We start from the raw sequence: 21054 nt of genomic DNA, 5'->3' as shown, positions 1-21054 counted from the left end.
AAAACAAAGAATAAAACAAACAAAAACAAAAACCCCAAACTGTAGTCTAATTAGCTTCTGGGTAAAGGATTTAGATGACTGTTATTTTCTTTAAAAATTTAAAGTTTGAGCCCAATGGTGGTGCACGCCTTTGATGCCAGTACTCGGGAAGCAGAGGCAGGTGGATCTCTGTGAGTTGGAGGCCAGCTTGGTCTACAGAGACCAGGACAGCCAGGGCTACACAAAGAAACCCTGTCTTGAAAAACCAAAAAAAAAAAAAAAAAAAAAAAAAAAAAAAAAAAAAGGAAAAAAAAACAGACAAAAAAAAACCAAAAACCAACCAAAAACCCAGATTCTAACATGAGGCTTGGTGGGTCATTCCTGTAATTCCAACACTTGAGAAACTGAGGCAGAAGGATTGCTTGAAGTGTTGAAGTGTAAGACCACCCTGAGTTACATAAGAAGACCCAGTTTCAATAAAAATAAATAAACTAAGGTTTGTGTAATTTACACATTTTCTCCAGTAAACAGGATTTACTTGGTCAAAAATGTACAGAACTTACTTTCAAATGCATGGATATGAAGAAGTAGAAGGGAGGAGAAGATGTTAACCTGGGCCTCCCCTTATTCAAACAGGAGCTGAACCAATCATCTGGCAAAGTCAGAGCCGAGCCCTGTTCTTCCCACAGTGGGTAATTAGCTCACGCTCTGGCTGAATTATAACCCAATTGTGATCCTGTATATTTTCCACGATTTTTCCTCTGTATGACTCAGGCCCAGAACTACCCCACCAACATCTGATCTGGAAATAACCTGATACTTACCAAACACAGCTGTAATTTTCCAGCCTGTGTCTTTCATTTGCCTGGTGGATGCCAAAGAAAACCCTCCTTTACTTGGGGTTGGCCTAGCAGACTTTTGCCAAATACCTAACAAAAGCTCCAGGGTCTTTAGACAGAACATTGCCAGTGCGTGGTTGTGGAAGAATCGATCATGTGCAGCCTGTCCCTCCCTATTTCCCCCACCCAAGGCCCCTGCCTCTCAGAAGCCACAGGAAACTTCTTTTCCAGACATTTTAATCAGAAACTTACAAAACATCGTTGAGTTCTTTATACAAATTTTGCACAGAATAGTTTAGTAAAATGCAGAGTAGTCTATATCTTTGCTCATCTTTCTGAATCTTCTCTTTTCTTCCATATAATATATTCTGATCACACCCCCCACCCCAATCTCCTTATTTTATTGAGACGAGGTCTCAAGTATCCCGGGCTGGGTTCTAACTCAAGGATGGTCTTGAATTTCTGATCCTTCTGCCTCTACCTCCAGAGTGTTGGGATTAGATTTGTGCCACCATGACGCTTTTACATGATGCTGGGGATGGCACCCAGGGCTCTGTGTACATCAGGCAAGCGCTCTTCCAACTGAGCTACATCCTAACCCTCTCATAACCTTTGGGAAATTGAAATCAGAGACTATTTTCCATTTAAATCTCCAGAAACAAGCAACCAGGCGTACAAACAGCTGCACAGGTGAAGTGAGAAACCAGTGCTAGGGAATTTTTCTGCTTGAAAATTTCAAACAAGCTTTGTTTTCAAAACTCTTATTTTGCTCAGTCTGCCAGAAAGCACTGGAAATCAAAACTGAGACTCCAAGGTAAACTAAGACATAAACCTAGGAGCGTGTTGGGGGTGAGACATGAGGCCTGGGCAGTAGGGGCAGGTATGTCCTTCCAGGGCTAATGGCATGGTGGAGTCATAAACAGAGCCACCTGTCCTTTAAGACTGAATACTTGCTGAGCACAAGAATGAGGCCAAATAACAACTTTCTAGGCAAAGTAGAAGCTTGTTCTGGCCATGTTCCGTTTAGATACGTCTTTAGACGAGAGGGCTGCCTGGCTGGCTGCTTGTCCCTCTGTCAGACGCTCCGCTTAGCCTCCTCTTTACTTGCTGCTCCTCCTGCTTCCCCAAAGCCTCCCCTCTGCTGAGTACCCTGTTCCTTAGTCAACAGAACTGCAAGCAACTGAGTTTTCAGCTCAGCCTTCAAATAAACCTTGCGGTTGTCAGTCAATGGAGGCCAACACCACCACCAACCCCTCTGCCGTCCATATCCTTTCAGAAAGGGGGAAGGCCATCAAAGAGGAGTGGCAAATGGCCAGACTGTTGGGTGAGGGCCAGAGAGAAAGAACCTGTTGTTAGAAGCCTGCCGTCCTTCCCTGCTGCTGGGGGTGGGGAGGACAGACCCAATGAAACAGCACTTCTGACTTCAGCCGCCATCCCGGGGGGGCACAGACAGAGGGCAAGAAACAGGGCATAGAGCCAGCCACAGTAGGGCAGGAACAGAGGGCTGTTCAGCCGAGCTGATGATGACAGACCCCCATCTATTAGCCCGAGGGCAGGTGTCTGGTCCTCCTGCCCTTAAGTTACCCAACCACACGTGCCTGTTTCTGGGACTCTTGTATTTAGGCTCTGCCCTGCCCCCTTCAGTTCTCCAGTCAAAGGCTTCAGTTCTGGAAATCAAAGTTCTGAATGGGCATTGTGTAGATACCTAGGAGTAGAAAGTACTAGAGACTTGCATATTTCTTGTGAGAGCCACGAAGAAGCTAAAAAGTAGCTTATACTGGTGGGAGGAGTGCACACAGCATTCCAGTTCAAAAAAGGTAAAGTCTTTGACCAGACTCTTTCAAAGATGCATGAGCTGACTGCAATTTTCTCTTGAAATCCAAGGTCAAAGCATAAACAAAAAACAAAACAAAACAAAACTCATAGCCTCTCGTAACCCTGTGATCCTTTCCACAAACTTGTCCTTGTGGTTTTTCTGGGTACTTTGAAGGCACAGGGCTTGTGGAGTGTAACGTTGGGAGAACCGGTCTTCGTTTCTGAGAGGAAACCATGCAAGCCTGAAAGTGTCCAGCAGGCTCTTTGCAGAAAGGTTCTAAAATGACAGTTCCCAGAAGACAGGGATGCCCTGGTCCCTCAGAGTCTCCTGATGGGGTCTTCTCAGGATAAGTGTTCTTTACCCAGCTCTCCTTGGGGCACGGCTACAGGAATGGAGGTCACTACTTGGTTCTGAAACACGAAGATTTTGATTCTTTCAAACACCCAGATGAAGATGAGCAGGATGCTGACATACTGGACCCAGGCAAACTTAATCATTTCCCAGAAGCCTGGCTGGTAAGTACAAAACGTTAAGGAAGCAACCGACACATGTAAGAAACAGTTAACCCCAAAGTTCAGGTCAGATGGGAAATACAAAGAATATTTCAAATACTCTTAAGATAAAATGGATAACCAGAGATTATTAATCTATAAATATGGATAATCCTGACCCAGAAGAATTGCTTAGAAAGAAGCAGGAACAGGAAATGGATTTTTCCTTCCTGTGGGAAGAGCAGTTATTTGTGTGGGGGCTACAGTGCAGCAGCAATTTCCTGTCTTGTGAACCCCACATCTGTTCCTACTTGGGATAGCTAAGGAACCCTTCCTCTCTTAGTGGGAACGAGCCAGCACTGACGGGCGAGCATTAAGGATATGAAATGACTTCCACAGGATACCGGATGACAGCATTGATTATAAAAGGTGCTTCGGCAGCCCTGCCCACCAGCCAGATGGGGTTGGAGTCACTCAGGACAGTGGTAACTGCAACACAAACATTATTCATTAAACCAAAATCTAAGTAGACTTTGAATACAGGGGGATATTCTGCATTCCAAAATGCAAAGAAATAAAAAGAACAACTAAATGTGCAAAGTTGCTTACACATTATTTAAAATACTTGTCAAAATACTTCTGCTACGATATGTCAAAACCTAACAAAGGATTTCTGTGGTCTACCATTGCTGAAGAGCTGAGGAAATACTATGTTTCTAGAAAAAGTAGCAATTCAAGTGGTATAGCTGTGTAGGGGAAATATTTTTATTATACAGTTAAATAAATATGAATTTGGATCCCAAAGTGTTCCTCTTCTGTTTCTAAGACTTATTTGTGGGCATGTGTTTGTGTGTACACTTGTGTGTACGGTGTGAGGGTATCTGTAGAGGCCAGATGTGTTGGACTCCCTGGAGTTGGTGTTACAGGCAGTTGTGAGCTGCCTACCATGGCTACTGGGAACCCCAGGAAGGTGGAAAAGTAGCAGAATTTTTTTCTTTTTTCTTTTTCTTTAACATGTTCTTACCCACTGAAACATCCCACTGGCTCCTTCTTTATCTTTTCCTTTTCTTTTTCTTTTTGACAGAGTCTCTGTAACTCAAGTTGGCCTCCTACTGGCTGTGTTGCCAAGGATGACCTTGAACTTCTGATACTTGTGACCTGCCTGCTGAGGGCTGGGGCTGCAAGTGTGTGTGCTACCATGCTTTAGGCTTTATGTGGTACTGGCGACTGAACCCAGGGTATTGTGCCATACTAGGCAAGAGCTCTCGGCCTCCAAAAATGACAGTTGTATGAAACTATTTATATATGGACAAAGAGTGGATGAAATAAAGAGGAAAAGAGTTGATTTTCAGGCTAGTGGTCGTCAGATTTTATCAGAAATACTGGAGTTGCGAGCCTTCCACGTGGCAATGTTTGTGTGTGTCCTCTATAATGTCTTGCTGCCAAGAAACAATTTGATGCCTTTAGTGAAAATGTTAGACCACCAACCAGGTTGGAGTGCTACATCAAGCATGGGGATGCTCCTCCAGGGAACAAACACTATCTGTAGTCAGGCTATAGATGTGGACTGCCTGACACGTGCCATCCACAGCTGTCTGGAAATTGAGGACAGTAAATTGTCACTGGGATTTTTAAAATAGGTGTATTATGAGGGGTAAATCAACTAGGCTTAAATACACATGAATAAGAGGAAACCAGCTAAGCCAGTGATGGGGTAAATAAGCAGAGTGATCCATCACTAACCTGCTGGGCCACAGGAGAGGCGGCACGTGGGAAGGGACGTGGCTTTGAAGAGAGGACACAAAGGACAAGGTCTGGCAAGCCCATCTACCTCCCATCACCGAGCTGTCACTGGGTCTGTGATTGTCATCACGAAAAGCATTCCAGTTGTCTGTTTTCATGGACCCCACAACCTGGGAAGTCTGAGGGCCGTGGCCCCGTGGCCTCTACTGGTAACTCACCGTTCCTCTCCTGATAGGCGGCAACAATGCGAGTGAGGTCGTAGTCGTGGGCAAAAGGACTGGTGCCATTGATCACAGACACCTGGAGCAAGGCAGGAGGACAAACTATGAGCACCCCAGCCCCTCTTCTTTCCACCCTGCTGCATACTCAGGCTCAATCCTGGAGACCACCTGAAGCCCAGGCACCACACGCTTATTCTTGTGACCTATTGTTTCAGGAATCACTTTTAGAGTTTTTTTTTAAATATTTATTCATTTATTATGCATTCAATATCTGCCTACATGTGTGCCTGCAGGCCAGAGAGGGCACCAGATCTCATTACAGATGGTTGTGAGCCACGATATGGTTGCTGGGAATTGAACTCAAGACCTTTGGAAGAGCAGGCAATGCTCTTAACCACTGAGCCATCTCTCCAGCCCCCCATTTTTAGAGTTTTATTTCTATTATTTACAGTTATGTGTGTATGTGTGAGGGGTACAGGTGCCCATGGAGCCAGGGGCATTGGATCCCCCTGGAGTTAGAGTTACAGGTGGTCATAAGCAACTGGATGCAGGTGCTGGGAACTGAAATTCAATTCTCTCCAGCCTTCTTTCGGTGAGCTTTTTTTTTTTTCAGGGATGAACAAATTCTTTTACAGTGACAGAAATAAGGGCTAATGTCCACCTCCCACAGGCGTCATCACACACACACACACACACACACACACACACACACACACAGAGCAAAAGGCAGGAGCCTTTTGTGGGTTCAGAAGGGCCCACGTGTGTGGCCGGATGCAGCAAGGGGAACGAGGAAATGACAAGAGGCCGCAGAGCTGGGAGACGGCTAAAGGTTTTTTTCTGGGTCTAGATTGGTTTTTACATAAAAATAACACTTTTCCTCCTTTTTTTGTTCTAGGAAAAGAGCTATGCTAACTGTGTAGCTTTAGGTTTGCCCCCTCCACCCCTGGTCCTGTTGGCATGTGCCATGGCCATAGGGCTCTTGGATAGACAATGCTGAGGGTTGAGCCTGTCAGGAAGCCAGCATGGCGACTGAAAAACATGACTTATATAAACCTTTTTTATTTCTGTTTGACATGAGGCGTTGCTCATTTACACTATGGAGATTTAAAACGTGACATACAAGCCTCTCTCTCTTTCTCTTTTTTAATTTCTGTTTGAGATGGGGTGTTGCTCAGTTACCCAGGCTAGTCTTTTAAATTCCTGGCTTCAAGTGATCCTTCCACTTCGGTGTTCCAAGCAGGGGACAACTAGGCCAGGCATGCCACCACACCCAATCTGTAAACGTTCTCACTCTGGGCTGGCATATGTCACCTGCTCAGTAAGTGGTGACTCGTATTTTTTTAAATGTATTTACATAGGCATTTTACAAGATCATTTAGAAGATGTGACGGTCAGTCTTGATGGTCAAATTGCTTGGCCTGAGCAATGCTTGGGAGTTTAGTAGAGCACACCTCTGGGTGTAAGGCATTTCCAGAGAAGGCTAAGACATGAGGGCTCAGACATGATCAATGGTTTGGCCCGCCAATGGAGTCAACTGTGAATAGACGTTGGGTGGTTTGGGGAGTAGAGCTCCTGAAGATGGGGCCTGATTGGAGGAAGCAAGGCACTAGGAACTTATCCTGGGGGCTGCATCTTGCTCTGGCCCCTGTCTGCTCTACTTTGCTTCCTGCTGGTCATGGAGTGAGCTCTTTAGTCCCCTCTCGCACCAGACTGGACTAAAACCTCTGAAACTTTAAGCAAAATCAATCTCTCCTGCTTTAGGTTGCTTTTTCAGGTGTTTGGTCACAGAAAACAATAAACTAACACAGAAAACATTTGGAATATGTGTATCTGAAAATGGCAGTTTAGTTCCTCAATAAGAACATTTCCCCTCTTTTAGGGTATAAACCAAGGTGTGTCTTTTATATATATACATTTAAAATTGTTGTTTTTTTATGTGCATGTGTTTTGCCTGCGTGTGTTTCTGTGTGCTTTGTGTGTGAAGCACCTAAGGAGGCCAGAAGAGAGTGTTGGATCCACTAGAGATGGAATTACAAGCAATCATAAGCTTCCACCTGGGTCCTCTGGAAGAACAGTGCTCCTAACCACTGAGTCAGTGCCCCAACTCCCTTTCTACATTTTGAAAGAATCCATGATGGGGTGGAGAAAAAAAAGTTCATCAGTTAAGAACACTGTTTGCTCTTCCAGAGAACCTGGGCTTGGATCCAACACTGCACATCTGTGGTGCACATACACACATTATTCAAAATACACATAGAAATCTAAATGCTATTTCTAAGCTTGAATTTCTCTTCCTTCAAAGGATATGGTAAATGTGGGAATGGAGGAGCTAGACCACAAGAAGCATCCTTACATTGTAGCTGATATCCAGAGCTAGACCACAAGAAGCATCCTTACATTGTATCTGATATCCAGGCCTCGGTAGCTCAGTGGCTGCTTCTGCTGTAGCCTCAGGTCACCATTGACATATAACTGTGACCCGGGAACAGCAAAGGAGGACTGAAGAAACGCCATGCTCTGCATCACGAAGGTTGACATCCTCTGAAACCATAGAAAGAGAGATGTTACTGTCCAGTCTGAAGAGCCTGGGGGTTTCATCAGCCACCTGTCTGCAGTGGAAGCTGACAGGCCTGGCATACCTGGGCTAGTCCACCCAGGAACCTTTCTGCCCAGAACCCTCTGACCTATTAATAGTTAATCAGATGATGTTAGGAATCTCTGCTCCAGTCTCATTCCCCCATTACAAAGCCCACCAAGGGTTGGCTCCTCCCCAAGAGCTACTCAAGACCGCGCCTACAGGGTGTTTAAGACCTGGCACCTAGATCCCTGGCATAATTTCTCTCCTGCTTTCTTCAAAGAACTACCCAAGGGTGCTTTGCTCATTAAACTTGGACTTTTAATTCTGCCTGATCTGACTTACTGCACCAACAGAGAGACTTATTATCGGGGTACTGAAACATTTCAAAATAATTTAATATTCAATTTGCATAATTAAGTCCCCAACAATATTCCACAAGAGCCATCTGTGGTGTGGTTGTCCCCAGAAAGGAGGAAAAGGAGAGGACTCAGAGATGACTGACTCACGTGCAATTGGTAGGAGAAGGTCAGCATAAGCTGCACCCCGAAAACATGCTCCGTGGCTTGCAGGGGAAGTTCAAGTTTAAAATGTAGCACATCCATTTTCCCATCCTGGTTCCTGTCTTCTTCTATCGTCTACAAAGGTCAAACAAAGATTTACTTTTTAAAGAATTGTTATGTGTGGGCAGGCGGTGGCGCACACCTTTAATCCCAGCACTCAGGAGGCAGAGGCAGGCGGCTCTCTGAGTTCGTGGTCAGCCTGGTCTACAGAATGAGTTCCAGGACAGTCAGGGCTACACAGAGAAATCCTGTCTCGAAAAACAAACAAGCATTTTTTTATTTATTTATGTATATGTGTGTCTGTGACTATGAATATGCACATGTGTGTGTGTCGCTGGATGCCCTAGAGCCTGAGTTAAAGGTGATTGTGAGCTGCCCGATGAAGGTGCTGGAACTTAACTCGGGTCCTCTGCGAGAACAGTCTGTACTCTTAATCGTGGAGTCACGTCTCCAGCCCCCAGAGAGAGATTTCCCTTTCCTCCCCCTCCCTCCCTCCCATTCCTTTTGTTCTTCCTCTAGAATGCAAAAGATTGAACCTAGGACCTGCTTGCTATATGTTAGGCAAGTGCTTTACCACTGTGTGACAGTTCCATCCCTAAGTCAGCTTGTTTACATGGAAAAGCAAAATCTAATTCTAATCCCCATGCATTTACCAAGCAACTCTACAGAAATCCACCTAGCTCTATTTATACACTCCTTTAAGATTTATCTTTATTTTATGGTTATAAATGTTTGCCTGCACATATGTTTGTGCACTAAGTGTATGCCCAGTACACACAATGGCCAGAAGGGCACTTCGGGAAGATGTCCTGAAAGTGGTGTTACAGATGGCCGTGAGCCGCCATGTGGTTGCTGGGAACTGAACCCAGGTCCTCTGCAAGAGCAGTCAATGCTCTTCACCCCCGAGCCATCGCTCCAGCCCCTATATATCCTCAAACCACAAGAACCTTCGCTTCAGATCCTCGAGGTCCAACTAGCCAACTCATTATTCACATCAAGGCTCTACACCTTGTGCATCTTTTAGCATCAATCAATAAAATAAAAAAAGGGAGCTGAGTAAGATCAATACAATACTGAGACCACAAATATTTGACTAGACTCAGAGGAGGGCATAAGAAAAGTCATAGCCTAGAAATCCGCCACAGCAGTTAAAAATAAGTCACTAGCCGATTCCGCCAGTCTCAGCGGGATCACAGCGGCCAGCAGAAAGGACAGCACTGATCTGACCCCTCTGCCAGGGGTTCTTGACAGGCATCTATGCTTTGAAGCTAAGCTCATTCATTTTGTTTCCCATCAATACCACTCTGTGAAGAAGAGTTTTTGTTTCTCCGGTAAGCAGGGTTGGGGGTCAAGATCGCTGCTTTTGGAGCCCTGCAGTGATTTCTTTCCCTCAGGGCAACAATGTCCTTTTCTTAGGCTTGGTACCATCTACTGTCCTTGTCCTAGCTAGCCAGCTTCCAGGGGGAGGAGGCAACTGTGCTACCAGGGCTGCTGATAGAGTCACGGAGGCACTTATGTATTAGCCAAGGTACATGGGACGGGAGAGCGGCTGCCAGGTCTTCTGTGAGTAACTTCTGCTGAGATAAGGAAGACAGCTGTGCTAGTTCAGGTTCCTATTGCTGTGAAGAGACACCTTGACCACAGCTACTCTTATAAAGGAAAACATTAATTGGGTCTGACTTACAGTCATAGGTTTAGTCCATTCATCATGGGGGCAAGCACGGTAGCATGCAGGCAGACAAAGTGCTAGAGAAGGAGCTGAGAGTTCCACATCCAGATCTGCAGGCAGCAGGAAGTGAACTGCCACACTGGGCATGGCGTGAGCATATGAGACCTCAAACCTGCCCCCAGGGACCACTTCTTCCAACAAAGCCATACCTACTCCAACGAGGCCACACCTAATAGTGCCACATCCTATGGGCCTATGGGGACCAATTTATTTAAACCATTACATACAATAAGAGCATATACCTATGATCCTAGCACTTGGAAGGTGGAGAGAGAAGGTTATCCTCGGCTACATAGCAAGTTTGAGGCCAGCCTAGGCTATACAATACCCCATTTGCATTAAGCCTGAGGACTTTGAAGAGGAAAAACAAGTCAACTGCCTGATTAAAGTAAGCGTGATTTTGGGCTGGGTGCCCCTGGGACTAGCTGGTCTACCTGCTTCTCCCTGGGACTAGCTGGTCTACCTGCTTGTCCCTGGGACTAGCGGGTCTACCCCTGAGACTAGCGGGTCTACCCCTGAGACTAGCGGGTCTACCCCTGAGACTAGTGGGTCTACCCCTGAGACTAGCGGGTCTACTCCTGAGACTAGCGGGTCTACCCCTGAGACTAGCGGGTCTACCTGCTTCTCCCTAAGGTGAGATTTTAGAGAGCAGCCCCTGTTAGCCTCTTAAGGTCCCTTTTATGGGAGAAATAAAGTGTTACAGGGTCGACAGAGTTGGCTGTTATACATTATTAGAGAAACTGCAAGGAGCTGGGGCATGGTGGTGCACGCCTTTACTCCCAGCAGTCAGATCTCTGTGAGTTTGATGTCAGGTTGGTGTACAAAGTAGGTTTCAGGACAGTCAGGGCTGTTATACAAAGAAACCCTACCTTGAGGAAACAAAACAAAACAGAACAACAACACCAAAAATGGGCTGGAGAGATGTCTCAGAGGTTAGGAGCGCTGGCTGTTCTTCCAGAGGTCCAGAGTTCAATTCCCAGCAACCATATAGTGGCTCACAGCCATCTATAGTGGGATCCAATGTACTATTTTGGCATAAAGGTGACATGCAGATAGAGCACTCGTATACATTAAAAAATGAATCGAATTTATGCCCTGGCTGAAGCATGCACGGACAGCCCATATATGGCAGTTCTGTTGAACCCGTCCATATCGGGTTTCATGGTCTAAGCTGATGAGGATGACTGACAGGTCTCTTCCTCAAAGGGCACCAGATCTCATTACAGGTGGCTGTGAGCCACCATGTGGCTGCTGGGAATTGAACTCAGGACCTTCAGAAGAGCAGGAAGTGTTCTTAACCTCTGAGCAGTTTCTCCAGAGCCTTATACATTAAAAAGATCTTTATAAAAGAGAAAAAGTCCAAAGATAGAGAGAAACCCTGTCACAAAAAAACAAAAAGAAAATAAAGAAAAAAAAAAGAAAAAGAAACCTTAGCTTGGGCAAACAGTAACTTCTTCTTTAACTATTTAATTACAAACAGAAATCTTAACCTGTACAGGAACCTTTTTTTTTTTTCCTTTGAGACAGGGTTTCTCTGTGTAACAGCCTTGCCTCTCCTGGAACTTGCTCAGTAGACCAGGTTGGTCTTGAATTCACAGAGATCTGCCTGCCTCTGCCTCTTGAATGCTGGGATTAAAGGTGTGCACCACCACCACCCAGAGGAATTTATTCTTAACTGTCTTAACTGCAAACAGAATCCTGTTTTGGTCTCATGGGAGGTGGAGAGTTGCTTCATCAATTAAGAGCACTGTGTGCTGCTCTTCCAGAGGACCAGAGTTTGGTTCCCGGCACTCGCACTAGGGGCCTCACAACCACCTGTAACTCTAGGTCCAGGGAATCCAATGACCTCTTGTCTCCATAGGTACTAACACTCATGTGCATGTATCCACATAGGTGTATACACACACACACACACACACACACACACACACACACACACACAAAACAAAATTAAAACAAAAGCATCCCCCCAAAACAAAATTCCAAAGATGCCGGGCAGGAAACATCATCTCACATGAAGGTAGCATTCTACTGGGAAGAGTACCAAATAAATAAAAGCCAAATGAATCCATAATGGCACCAGTGACACAAAGAAAAATGAAGTAGGTTAAAATAGGAGAATTAAGAGGGTAAAAATTAACAAAAATGGGAAGTTGTGGTGATATCTTGTTTGTGCTTTAACAAATAAAGCTTGCCTGAAGATCAGAGTGTGGAGTTCGCCGCACTAGTCAGCCATAGAGACCAGGCAGTGGTGGCACACACCTTTAACCCCAGTACTGGAGAAACAGAGGCAGATGGATCTCACAAGAGGAGACAGGAGCTCAAGGTATTCGGTCTGAGGATTCAAGGAAACAGGATCTTGCTCCCTTTGGTTTAAGGATTCAGTAGAGGTAAAAAAAAAAGAAAGAAAGAAAGAAAGAAAAAGTCTCTCTAGTGCCTCTAGTGCTGGCTCCTTCTCTGATTTTTCAACATTTACCCTGACATCTGACTCCAGGCTTTTATTATTAAGACCAATTAGAATTTGTGTGCGGGAAGTGTTTGGGATGATCTACCTTGCTGGCGCCCGGGCAGTAGAAGCTCTAGGACATCTGGGGCATGGGTGGAGGGTGACCCAGTCTAACCAAGGGTCTGTGTACTGACTGTAGGTGGCATCAGGGCACCTGGACAGTGAGGAAGGCTGAGGAAGAAGAGGTTCCTTGCATATGGATGAGTCAAAGTTGACTTCCAAAGACATACTTCTGCCAGCAAGGCTTCACATTTTAAAGGCTCTACAACCTTCCCAAACAACGCCAACAACTGGGCACTGTTGGGAATATTATTTTAAGGTGTGTTACTTTTGTTTATGCTGCGTTTGTTTAATTCTGTGAAGCTGTGATTCTTTGCGTGTCTAAAACACTTGATGGTCTAATAAAGAGTTGAATGGCCAATAGTGAGGAAGGAGAAGGACAGATGGGGCTGGCAGGCAGAGAGGAGAAATACACGGAGAAATCTGGGAAGAGCAGCGAGAGAACAAGGAGAGGAGGACGTCAGGAGCCAGTCAGTCAGCCATGGATTGAGAGTGAAAGAAAGCTATACAGAAGTAAGAAAAGGAAAAAGCTCAGAGGCAAAAGGTAGTCGGGATAATTTACGTTAAGAAAAGTTGGCAAGAAACAATTTTTTTAAAAAAAAAAAAAGCTGGGAGTTTATAAGAAAGAATAAGCCTCCATGTGTGTGACTTATTTGGGAGTTGGGTGGTGCCCCCCCACAAAGAGCCAAAAAGAGTAAGAGTAAAGAATCAAAAAAGTAAACCAACAACTACCGTGCACCAAGTGTTCAAACATGAGCTGAAGGAGGACATAGCATTCAAACCCCGACAGTGACTGATACAATGATAAAAGTAGTCATCCAGGAGGGCTGGAGAGACAGCTCCGCTGTTAAAGCACGGCTGCTCTTCCAGAGGACCCAAGTTCAGTTCCCAGCATCCACATGGAGGCTCACAACTATCTGTAACTCCAGTCCCAGGGGATCCACTGCGGGCTTCTGAGGACATAGCATATACCCAGTACAGACATACATGTGGGCAAAACATCCACTCACATAAACCAAATATATTTTTAACTTTTATAGACTAGCATGAATGAGTTAATACCTCCACAATAATTTTAATTCAGTTCCCAAAATCTGATTGGTATCGCCAGTTGTGGTGGTGCATGCAGGTAGGATTTGCTGAAGGAGGCAGGGGCAGGAGGATCATGAGTTCGAGGCCACCCTGGGCTACATAAAAAAGAAAAAAAATCTGATTGGTATCTACTTAAGAAAATTCTTAAGCCACACCATTGTTTTATGAAACATATGTAAAATTTGGAACTTTAAAAATTATATTTATGGAGTTGGAGAGATGGCTTGGTGGTTAAGAGCACTGGCTGCTCTTCCAGAGGATCTGCGTTCAATTCCCAGCAACCACATGACATGGCAGCCCACAGGAACTCCAGTTCCAGAGGATCTGGCATCCCTACACTGACATTCATGCACATAAAATAAAAATAAATAAAGTTTAAAGATTACATTTGTGTGTGTGTGTGGCACATGAGCAGAAGTCAGAGGACAGCTTACATGACGGTTATCTCCTTCAACCGTGTGGGTGCCAGGGATGAAACATGAGTTATCAGGCTTGGTGGTGAGCACCTTTCTCTACTTGGCCAGTTAACTGGCTCAGTGTGTGTGTGTGTGTGTGTGTGTGTGTGTGTGTGTGTGTGTGTGAGATAAGACTTTTATTTATTTATTATGCATAGTGTTCTGCCTGCATGTAACCCTGCAGGCCAGAAGAGGGCACCAGATCTCATTACAAATGGTAATGGGCTACTATGTGATTGCTGGAAATTGAACTCAGGACCTCCGGAAGAACAGCCAGTGCTCTTAATCTCAGAGTCATCTCTCCAGCCCAGTTTTTGTGGTTTTTAAAAGCACTCATATACATAAAAATAAATCTAAAATTAAGAAAAAAAAGGCTGGGTGGTGATAGCACACAGCTATTACACGTTTAATCCCAGCATTCGGGATGTAGAAGCAGGTGGATCTCTGTGAATTAGAGGCCAGACAGTTCTACAAAGCAAGTTGCAGGATAGCCAGGACTACATAGAGAATTCCTGTGTCGAAAAACCAAAACAAAACCCTAAAAAACAACGCCCTTACCCCCCAAAAAACAGACTTTAAAATGTTCAAAAACAAAACAAAACGAAAACGGGGATTTTGGAGACCCTGTGAGCTGCCTAGTGCAGAATCAAGGCTGTGACTTCTGAATACTTTCCCAAATTAGCAACTACAAAGCCAACTCCCAATGCTGGTCAAACCTTGACCTAAAAACCAGGGCTTCCAACTGGGAGGTGGTGGCTCAGGCCTTTAATCCCAGGACTCAGGATGCACCACCCAGAGGCAGCTGGATCTCTGTGCATTTGAGACCAGCCTGGTTTACAGAGTGAGTTCCAGGACAGCCAAGACTGTTATACAGAAAACTCTGTCTCAAAAAACCAAAACCAACTAAACTATGGCTTCCTTGACTCCTTGGACAGTTTTTCAGACATGGTGAAGGGTAAAGCCAGCATAGGTCTATGTTCAGAGCAAAAGTATTTCACTGAATAGGATTAAGCATATAAAATATGGATTTGGGGGGATTGTATCTTGCTATGCATTGATACCCAGACTTGCTTGTTGAACTTGTGATCCTCCTGCCCAGCCTTGTGAGTAGTGGACAGTAGAGCCATGCATCATTATGTTCAGCTGGACACTGTTCAAATGAAGCCCAGGGCAAATGACCCCTTTTGTGTCTACTTCTTCATATGGAAAATGACAGCATGGCCTCTACCTCACAGGATTACTGTGAGAATAAAGGTTATATATTGTTTTCAAAATTAGTAGTTAACATTTACTGTTCATTACAAGCCAAACACTATAGAAAGGATGTTAGATATGCTATCTAACAATCTAGGGCTTATCCTGTGTACAGGTACATAGGGTGAGGAGATAAGCCTTAGTAAGTCAACACGGAGTTTTACCTCCATCACTTATATCCACGTCGCTAGGCTACTGTCTGTCTGCTTTCTTTTTTTGAAACATTTAACAGCTTTTTAAAAAATTTTATCCATTTTTTAATTGATATTTATTGAGCCCTACATTTGTCTCTGCCCCCCCTCCCTGTCTCTCCCCCCTCCCTTAAGTCCTCCCCCAAGGTCCCCATGCTCCCAATTTACTCAGGAGAGCTTGTCTTCTTCTACTTTCTACTTCCCAGCATTAAAGAGAACTGATCTTGGCTCCTTCAGTTTGAAACTAGACTCCAGTCCCAGAAGTGGAGGAAGATGAGGAGCAGCGCTCTCAAGGGAAAGCTTCTGGTTCTAGAGATAAGACGCCAACTCCAGCCCACTGAGCTACCAGCCAGTCGTAGTGAATGAGTTGGTAAAAAGAGAGAAAGCATGAAGCCCAATATTCATCCTGCCTTGGTGATCACTTTAACTTCCCATTGGCTTTTAGACTCAAATATCAAGAAGTACATAAGAGAACAATGGAAATGTAGAGAGAAGAAAAAGAAAGAAAAAAAAACCTTCCCCCCAAAATTTAAGACATAAACACACCATGTTTGCCAGGCGTGGTGGCACTTGCCTGAGCCCAGTACCTGAAGATCTTGAGTTTGAGGCCAGCCTAGGCTTACACAGTGAGTTAGTTTGATCCTGTCTCAAAAACAGACTAACAGCAACTGACAAACAAGCAAAATATCACTGTTAGAGTAAACCGAGGATTAATTTTGTTTAAAGTTATATATATGCTTGTATTGACTCCAGGGCCCCAAACATAGGCAGGCATTCTCCAGTGAGTTACTCTTATACCTGGAGAAGAAACTCCAGGCTGTGGTGGCGAATGCCTTTAATCCCAGCGCTCGAAAGGGAGAGGCAGGCAGATCTCTGTGAGTTTGAGGCCAACTTGGTCTATAGAGTGAGTTCCAGCACAGGCTCCAAAGCTTCACAGAGAAACCCTGTCTCAAAAAAAAAAAAAAAAAAAAAAAAATTGTTTCCACTTTTTTTTCTCTTAAGTGTGGAAATGAATCCGTCCAGTGAGTCCACAGGAAAGGCAGGTGGGCCTTTGCTCTGGCCCCACCCACTTGCTCCTCTCTAGGGCATCAGAGCACAGGTTCTCAACCTATGGGTCGCGACATATCAGATATCTATAATACCGCTCATAACAGTAGCTAAGTTACAGTTATGAAGTAACAATGAAAATAATTTTATATTTGAGGGTTGCTGAAACATGAGGGACTGTATTAAAAGGGTCACAGTGTAGGAAGGGATGAGAACCACTGCATTAGAAGCTCAAGACGAAAAATGGAGCCAGGTGTGGTGGTCCTTGCTGGTAATCAAGTACTTGGTAAGAAAAGGCAGGAGGATCACCAGTTCAGGGCCAACCTGGGCTACACTGCAAAGCCCTGCCTTAGGGATCATGAATGAATGGAGAGCTGGGAGTGTCGGTCAAGGGGCAGAACACTTGTCTAGCCATTTTGAGACCCCAGGTTGGCTCGCCAGAACCACAGTAAGTAAATAAGTAGTAAAAACAGGCATGGTGGCCCATGACTGCAATCCCAGCACTGGGCAGGCACAGGTAAGCACAGGAGTTCCAAGTCTTTAAGGTCATCCTCAGCTACAAACCCAGTTCCAAGCCACCCTGGGCTACAAGCTACACAGTCTCAAAAAACCCAAAGGGAGTGGTGCTGGTGGCATGGGGGAGAGACTTAATCATTTAAAGAATAAAGGAGTTTAGTGGTGTTACAAAAAAAACCCACATGATTTCCAAAGCAAAAACTTTTACCCATTTACCTGATAAGTGCACTTAGAAAACACTTTCCAGGGCTGGCCAGGCCTTTAATCCCAGCACTCGGGAGGCAGAGGCAGGTGGATCTCTGTGAATTCCAGGCCAGCCTGGTCTACAGAGCTAGTTCCAGGACAGGCTCCAAGGCTGCAGAGAAACCCTGCCTCGAAAAAAAAAAACAAAAACAAAAAAGAAACGCTTTCCAGCGTTTGTTTGGGTGCACCTCCATTTCTGTTTCGAGTGTTCTCTACTGACACTCCCCGAGGAAAGGTGGAGCCTGAGTCCCCCTCTTCCCACCAGCCCCTGTCACACACATACCTCTCTCAGCCCTTCAGTTGGGCTAGACCCATACTTTGGTGAGTCATTATTCCGGGTGGGAACTAGGACTATGCAAGTCCTGTTCACAATGCTGACTGCATTTCCTTCCTTGCTTTTTCTTATGTTTAATTTCCCTGCAGTTAACAATTATTTTATTGCTTGCCTTGTTGTCTTTGTGTGCATAATATTTCAACAGAAAGCTTCTATTGACATTCAAAGATGTATGACTTAAGTCTGGACACGTGGCCATGCCTGAAGTCCAGCTTCTTGTGGGGCTGAAGTGGACTTATTGCTGCAGGCAACATAACAACAACCCACCTTGAAGAGAATAAAAAAGGTATACGATTTAGTCAAAATTTTGTTATTCAAATATTAATTCTAATAGTGAAAAAACTGGGGCAAATAAAAAAAAAAAACAAGGAGTAAGGGTGGGTAGTGAGATAGCTCAGTAGTGGAAGACCCTTGCAGCCAACCCTGAAAATCTGAGCTGAACCACTGAGACGGTGGAAAAAGAAAACTGACTCCTCCCGACTTCACATGCCATAGTCATTTTTTTTTTTTTGAGACAGAATGGGTTTGTGCTTACTGCATAGCCCAGGGAAGGGGGCAATCCTCCTGCGTCAGCTGGGATGACAAGTGTAAGTTAGAAACAGACAAAATTTTACCAACAAATAACGATTAAGTTTATCACTTGCCCATGTTATTAAATAATCTATAGGCCTTAAAACTAATAAGGTTGGTCAACAAGTAGATACATTACCAACCACAGTGAAGCTTTCCTTTTCGTCATGTATATACCTGTACCTCTTTGATATCTAACAATGAGCCTACAGGTTGTGAACAGAATAAATAAATAAATAAATAAATAAATAAACACACACACACATATATATGGAAAAATTAAAGAGCAAAGTATTCTGAATTAGAGTTTGTGTATTGCTATTCACATGACCAACAAGACTTTAATATTTTAAAGTTCTTATTTAGCTGTTGGCGGAAAAGTGAATTTTTCCCCCATCAGCTACAAAAGTTAGCCTTATAAGGCCAATACCAGTGTCTGAAAGGATCCTCGTCTGAAAGTAGGAAAGCCAGATGTCCCAAGCGTCCAAAGGAAAGTATTTTCGGGATACGAAAGGAAAGGGATGACTGTAAGGAAACATTTGGCTTCTGCGAAAGTAAACATTAACCGGCAGACAGTAAAATGCTTCAGTTTCACGGAGGACAGCTGCGATGTGGAGCGGGGCTGAGCCCAACCCTGAATGGCATGGCTTCCCCAAAGCACGAGCCGAGTACTCAACCAACCAGCGCTTGCCCCGCCCCTACCACCCAGGTCCAGTCTGCATAAAAATGCTGGCACTTTCTGTACTTGCTGGAGTTTACAGAACTCGGCCTTCCAGTCCCTAAAGGGGCTTTCACTGCCACCTTCCCATTCAGAAGAGACCAGTACCAGAGACAGGCTGCGCCCTGGCATTTGCACTCTTGTCAGGCAAACACACCGACTGCATGACTGACTTTCTGGGGATTCATGGATCAGCTAAGTAAAACACACCTATTATCTGGAAAGTTAAACAAGCGCAGGCCAAAGAGACTGTTTCCAACCGCTGTGGCTCCTTGAGATCCAAGCTGTGAGGTTGGGAATGTGGCGCACAGTCCTGGGTTTGATTCCCAGCACCCCATAATCTCGAGCACAGCGTTACATAACTGAAATCCCAACACTGGGAAGGTAGAGGCCGGAGGATAAGATGTTGAAGGTCGCTTTGAGCTATATAGTTTAGGACCAAACTGGGATACATGAGACCTCCCTCCAACCCCCAAAAAGACACAACCTGGGATCCCTGGAACTCGCCCCATCTTGTCCCCCAGGGGCCCCGGCGGGAACCACGCACCGACACGAGCGGGACGCGTAAATGAACTCCCTGCAGCCTGTTGAAGGTGGGGAACGTGCTCCAGGCGAGGAAGGCTCCGGGTTCGGGTCCCAGCAGGGCTACGAGCAGCACCTGGTGCTGGAAGCGCACGCTCGGCTGCTCCTCGTAGCTGCTCCGCTTCAGCCAAAACCCTGCGGGAGACAAGGCGGGTTGGGAAGCCAGGTCTAGAGAGCCGGCCTGGGCCAGCGGGCCGCGCCGACACAAGTGTCTCTCCAAGCCCGGGCAGGCTCACCGTGGGTCCGGAAGGCCACCAGCAGAGGGGGGATGTAGGTGAGCGCGGTGGCCAGCAGCAGGAAGAGAGCGGCCTTGGAGCAGAGCCCCGCGCGGTAGCCACGCTCGGCCGGATGGGAGAAGAGCTGGTACAGCGCCATGAGCGCAGGGCCGCAGCGCCGAGTCTCCACGGCAACCGATGGCGGGCAGACGAACCAATCACAAGCACGCAGGACTTAAGGAGGGGTGGGGCTAGCGGGAGGTTGTACTGGATTAGATAGTAGATGCATTTTATGCGGTGCCTGCGGTCCATTCAAGAAAACACTTATTTTTCCACTCATTGAAGTCTGTGTCAACAATTGTATGAAACCAGATGTGCATAGAAATTAACTTGGTAGGGCTGGAGAGATGGCTCAGAGGTTAAGAGCACTGACTGCTCTTCCAGAGGTCCTGAGTTCAATTCCCAGCAACCACATGGTGGCTCACAGCCATCTATAATGAGATCTGGTGCCCTCTTCTGGCATGCAAGCATACATGGAAGGAATATTGTATACATAATAAATAAATAAATCTTTAAAAAAAAGAAATTAACTTGGTAAACATCTCCCCACGGGTCATTTGTTAATGCACAACATGTGGACTGTGGATGTTGCTTAGTTGGCAGAAGGCTAGCCTACCTGCAGGAAGCCCTGAAGTTCATCCCCAACACTCATTAAACTAGGCACAGTGGCCCACATCTGTAATACCCTGTGAGATGGAGGCTGAAGGATCAGAAGTCTGAGATCATCTTTGGCTACTTTGTGAGCTGGAGGTCAGCCTGGGATACACCAGACTTTGTCTCAATACAAAAACTCCAATGTAGTTCATACTGAAGTCCAGTCATTCACATAACAAGGCGAAAGCCCTGTAGCCAGCCAGGTACTTTTGCCTTCAAATTGAGTTCTGTTTCTACCATACCCTATAGCAGGAAAGGCGGAAAACAGACACGAATCCCCTGGTTGTTCAAATGTTAGAAGTAATTAACTACATGGTTTCTTCTGATGTGTGTAGTTAGGTATAATAAGTGTTGGTATCATATTCCACAAAGTTAGCATTTGCTGATTGATTAGGTGAATACTTATTAATTTCTTTTTTTTTTTTATAAATGTGCATTGGTGTTTTGCCTGCATGTATATCTATCTGTGTGAGGGTGTCAGATCTTGGAGTCACAGACTTTTGTGAACTGACATGTGGGTGCTGGTAATTGAACCCAGATCCTTTGAAAAAACAGTGCTCTTAACCACTGAGCTATCTCTCCAGCTCCCACCAATATTTCA

At 45.2% G+C, this 21054-nt stretch overlaps 1 protein-coding gene across 2 annotated transcripts; it reads right to left on the bottom strand.

The window, feature by feature from the left end:
• Window positions 1–1038: 1038 nt before the first annotated feature.
• Window positions 1039–19941, bottom strand: Tmem231 (transmembrane protein 231). 2 transcript variants are annotated; one of them, XM_085681706.2, is made up of 7 exons: window positions 19761–19939; window positions 19490–19659; window positions 8174–8302; window positions 7487–7630; window positions 5087–5168; window positions 3510–3614; window positions 1039–3154 (listed from the first exon to the last, which is right to left on the bottom strand). In XM_085681706.2, exons 1-7 carry the CDS (start codon window positions 19897–19899, stop codon window positions 2976–2978), a joined length of 948 nt encoding a protein of 315 aa, XP_085537832.1. In that variant the 5' UTR covers window positions 19900–19939; the 3' UTR covers window positions 1039–2975. The 2 variants fall into 2 exon arrangements, with proteins under 2 accessions (XP_085537832.1, XP_048293164.1); XM_048437207.3 differs by having other exon boundaries at window positions 2986–3146; window positions 3530–3614; window positions 19761–19941.
• Between the last annotated feature and the right edge of the window lie 1113 nt (window positions 19942–21054).

The sequence above is a fragment of the Myodes glareolus genome, chromosome 22, assembly GCF_982192425.1.
Source record: "Myodes glareolus chromosome 22, mMyoGla1.1, whole genome shotgun sequence".
In the NCBI taxonomy this organism is placed as follows: domain Eukaryota; kingdom Metazoa; phylum Chordata; class Mammalia; order Rodentia; family Cricetidae; genus Myodes; species Myodes glareolus.
This window is presented reverse-complemented; position numbering and strand designations above follow the sequence as displayed.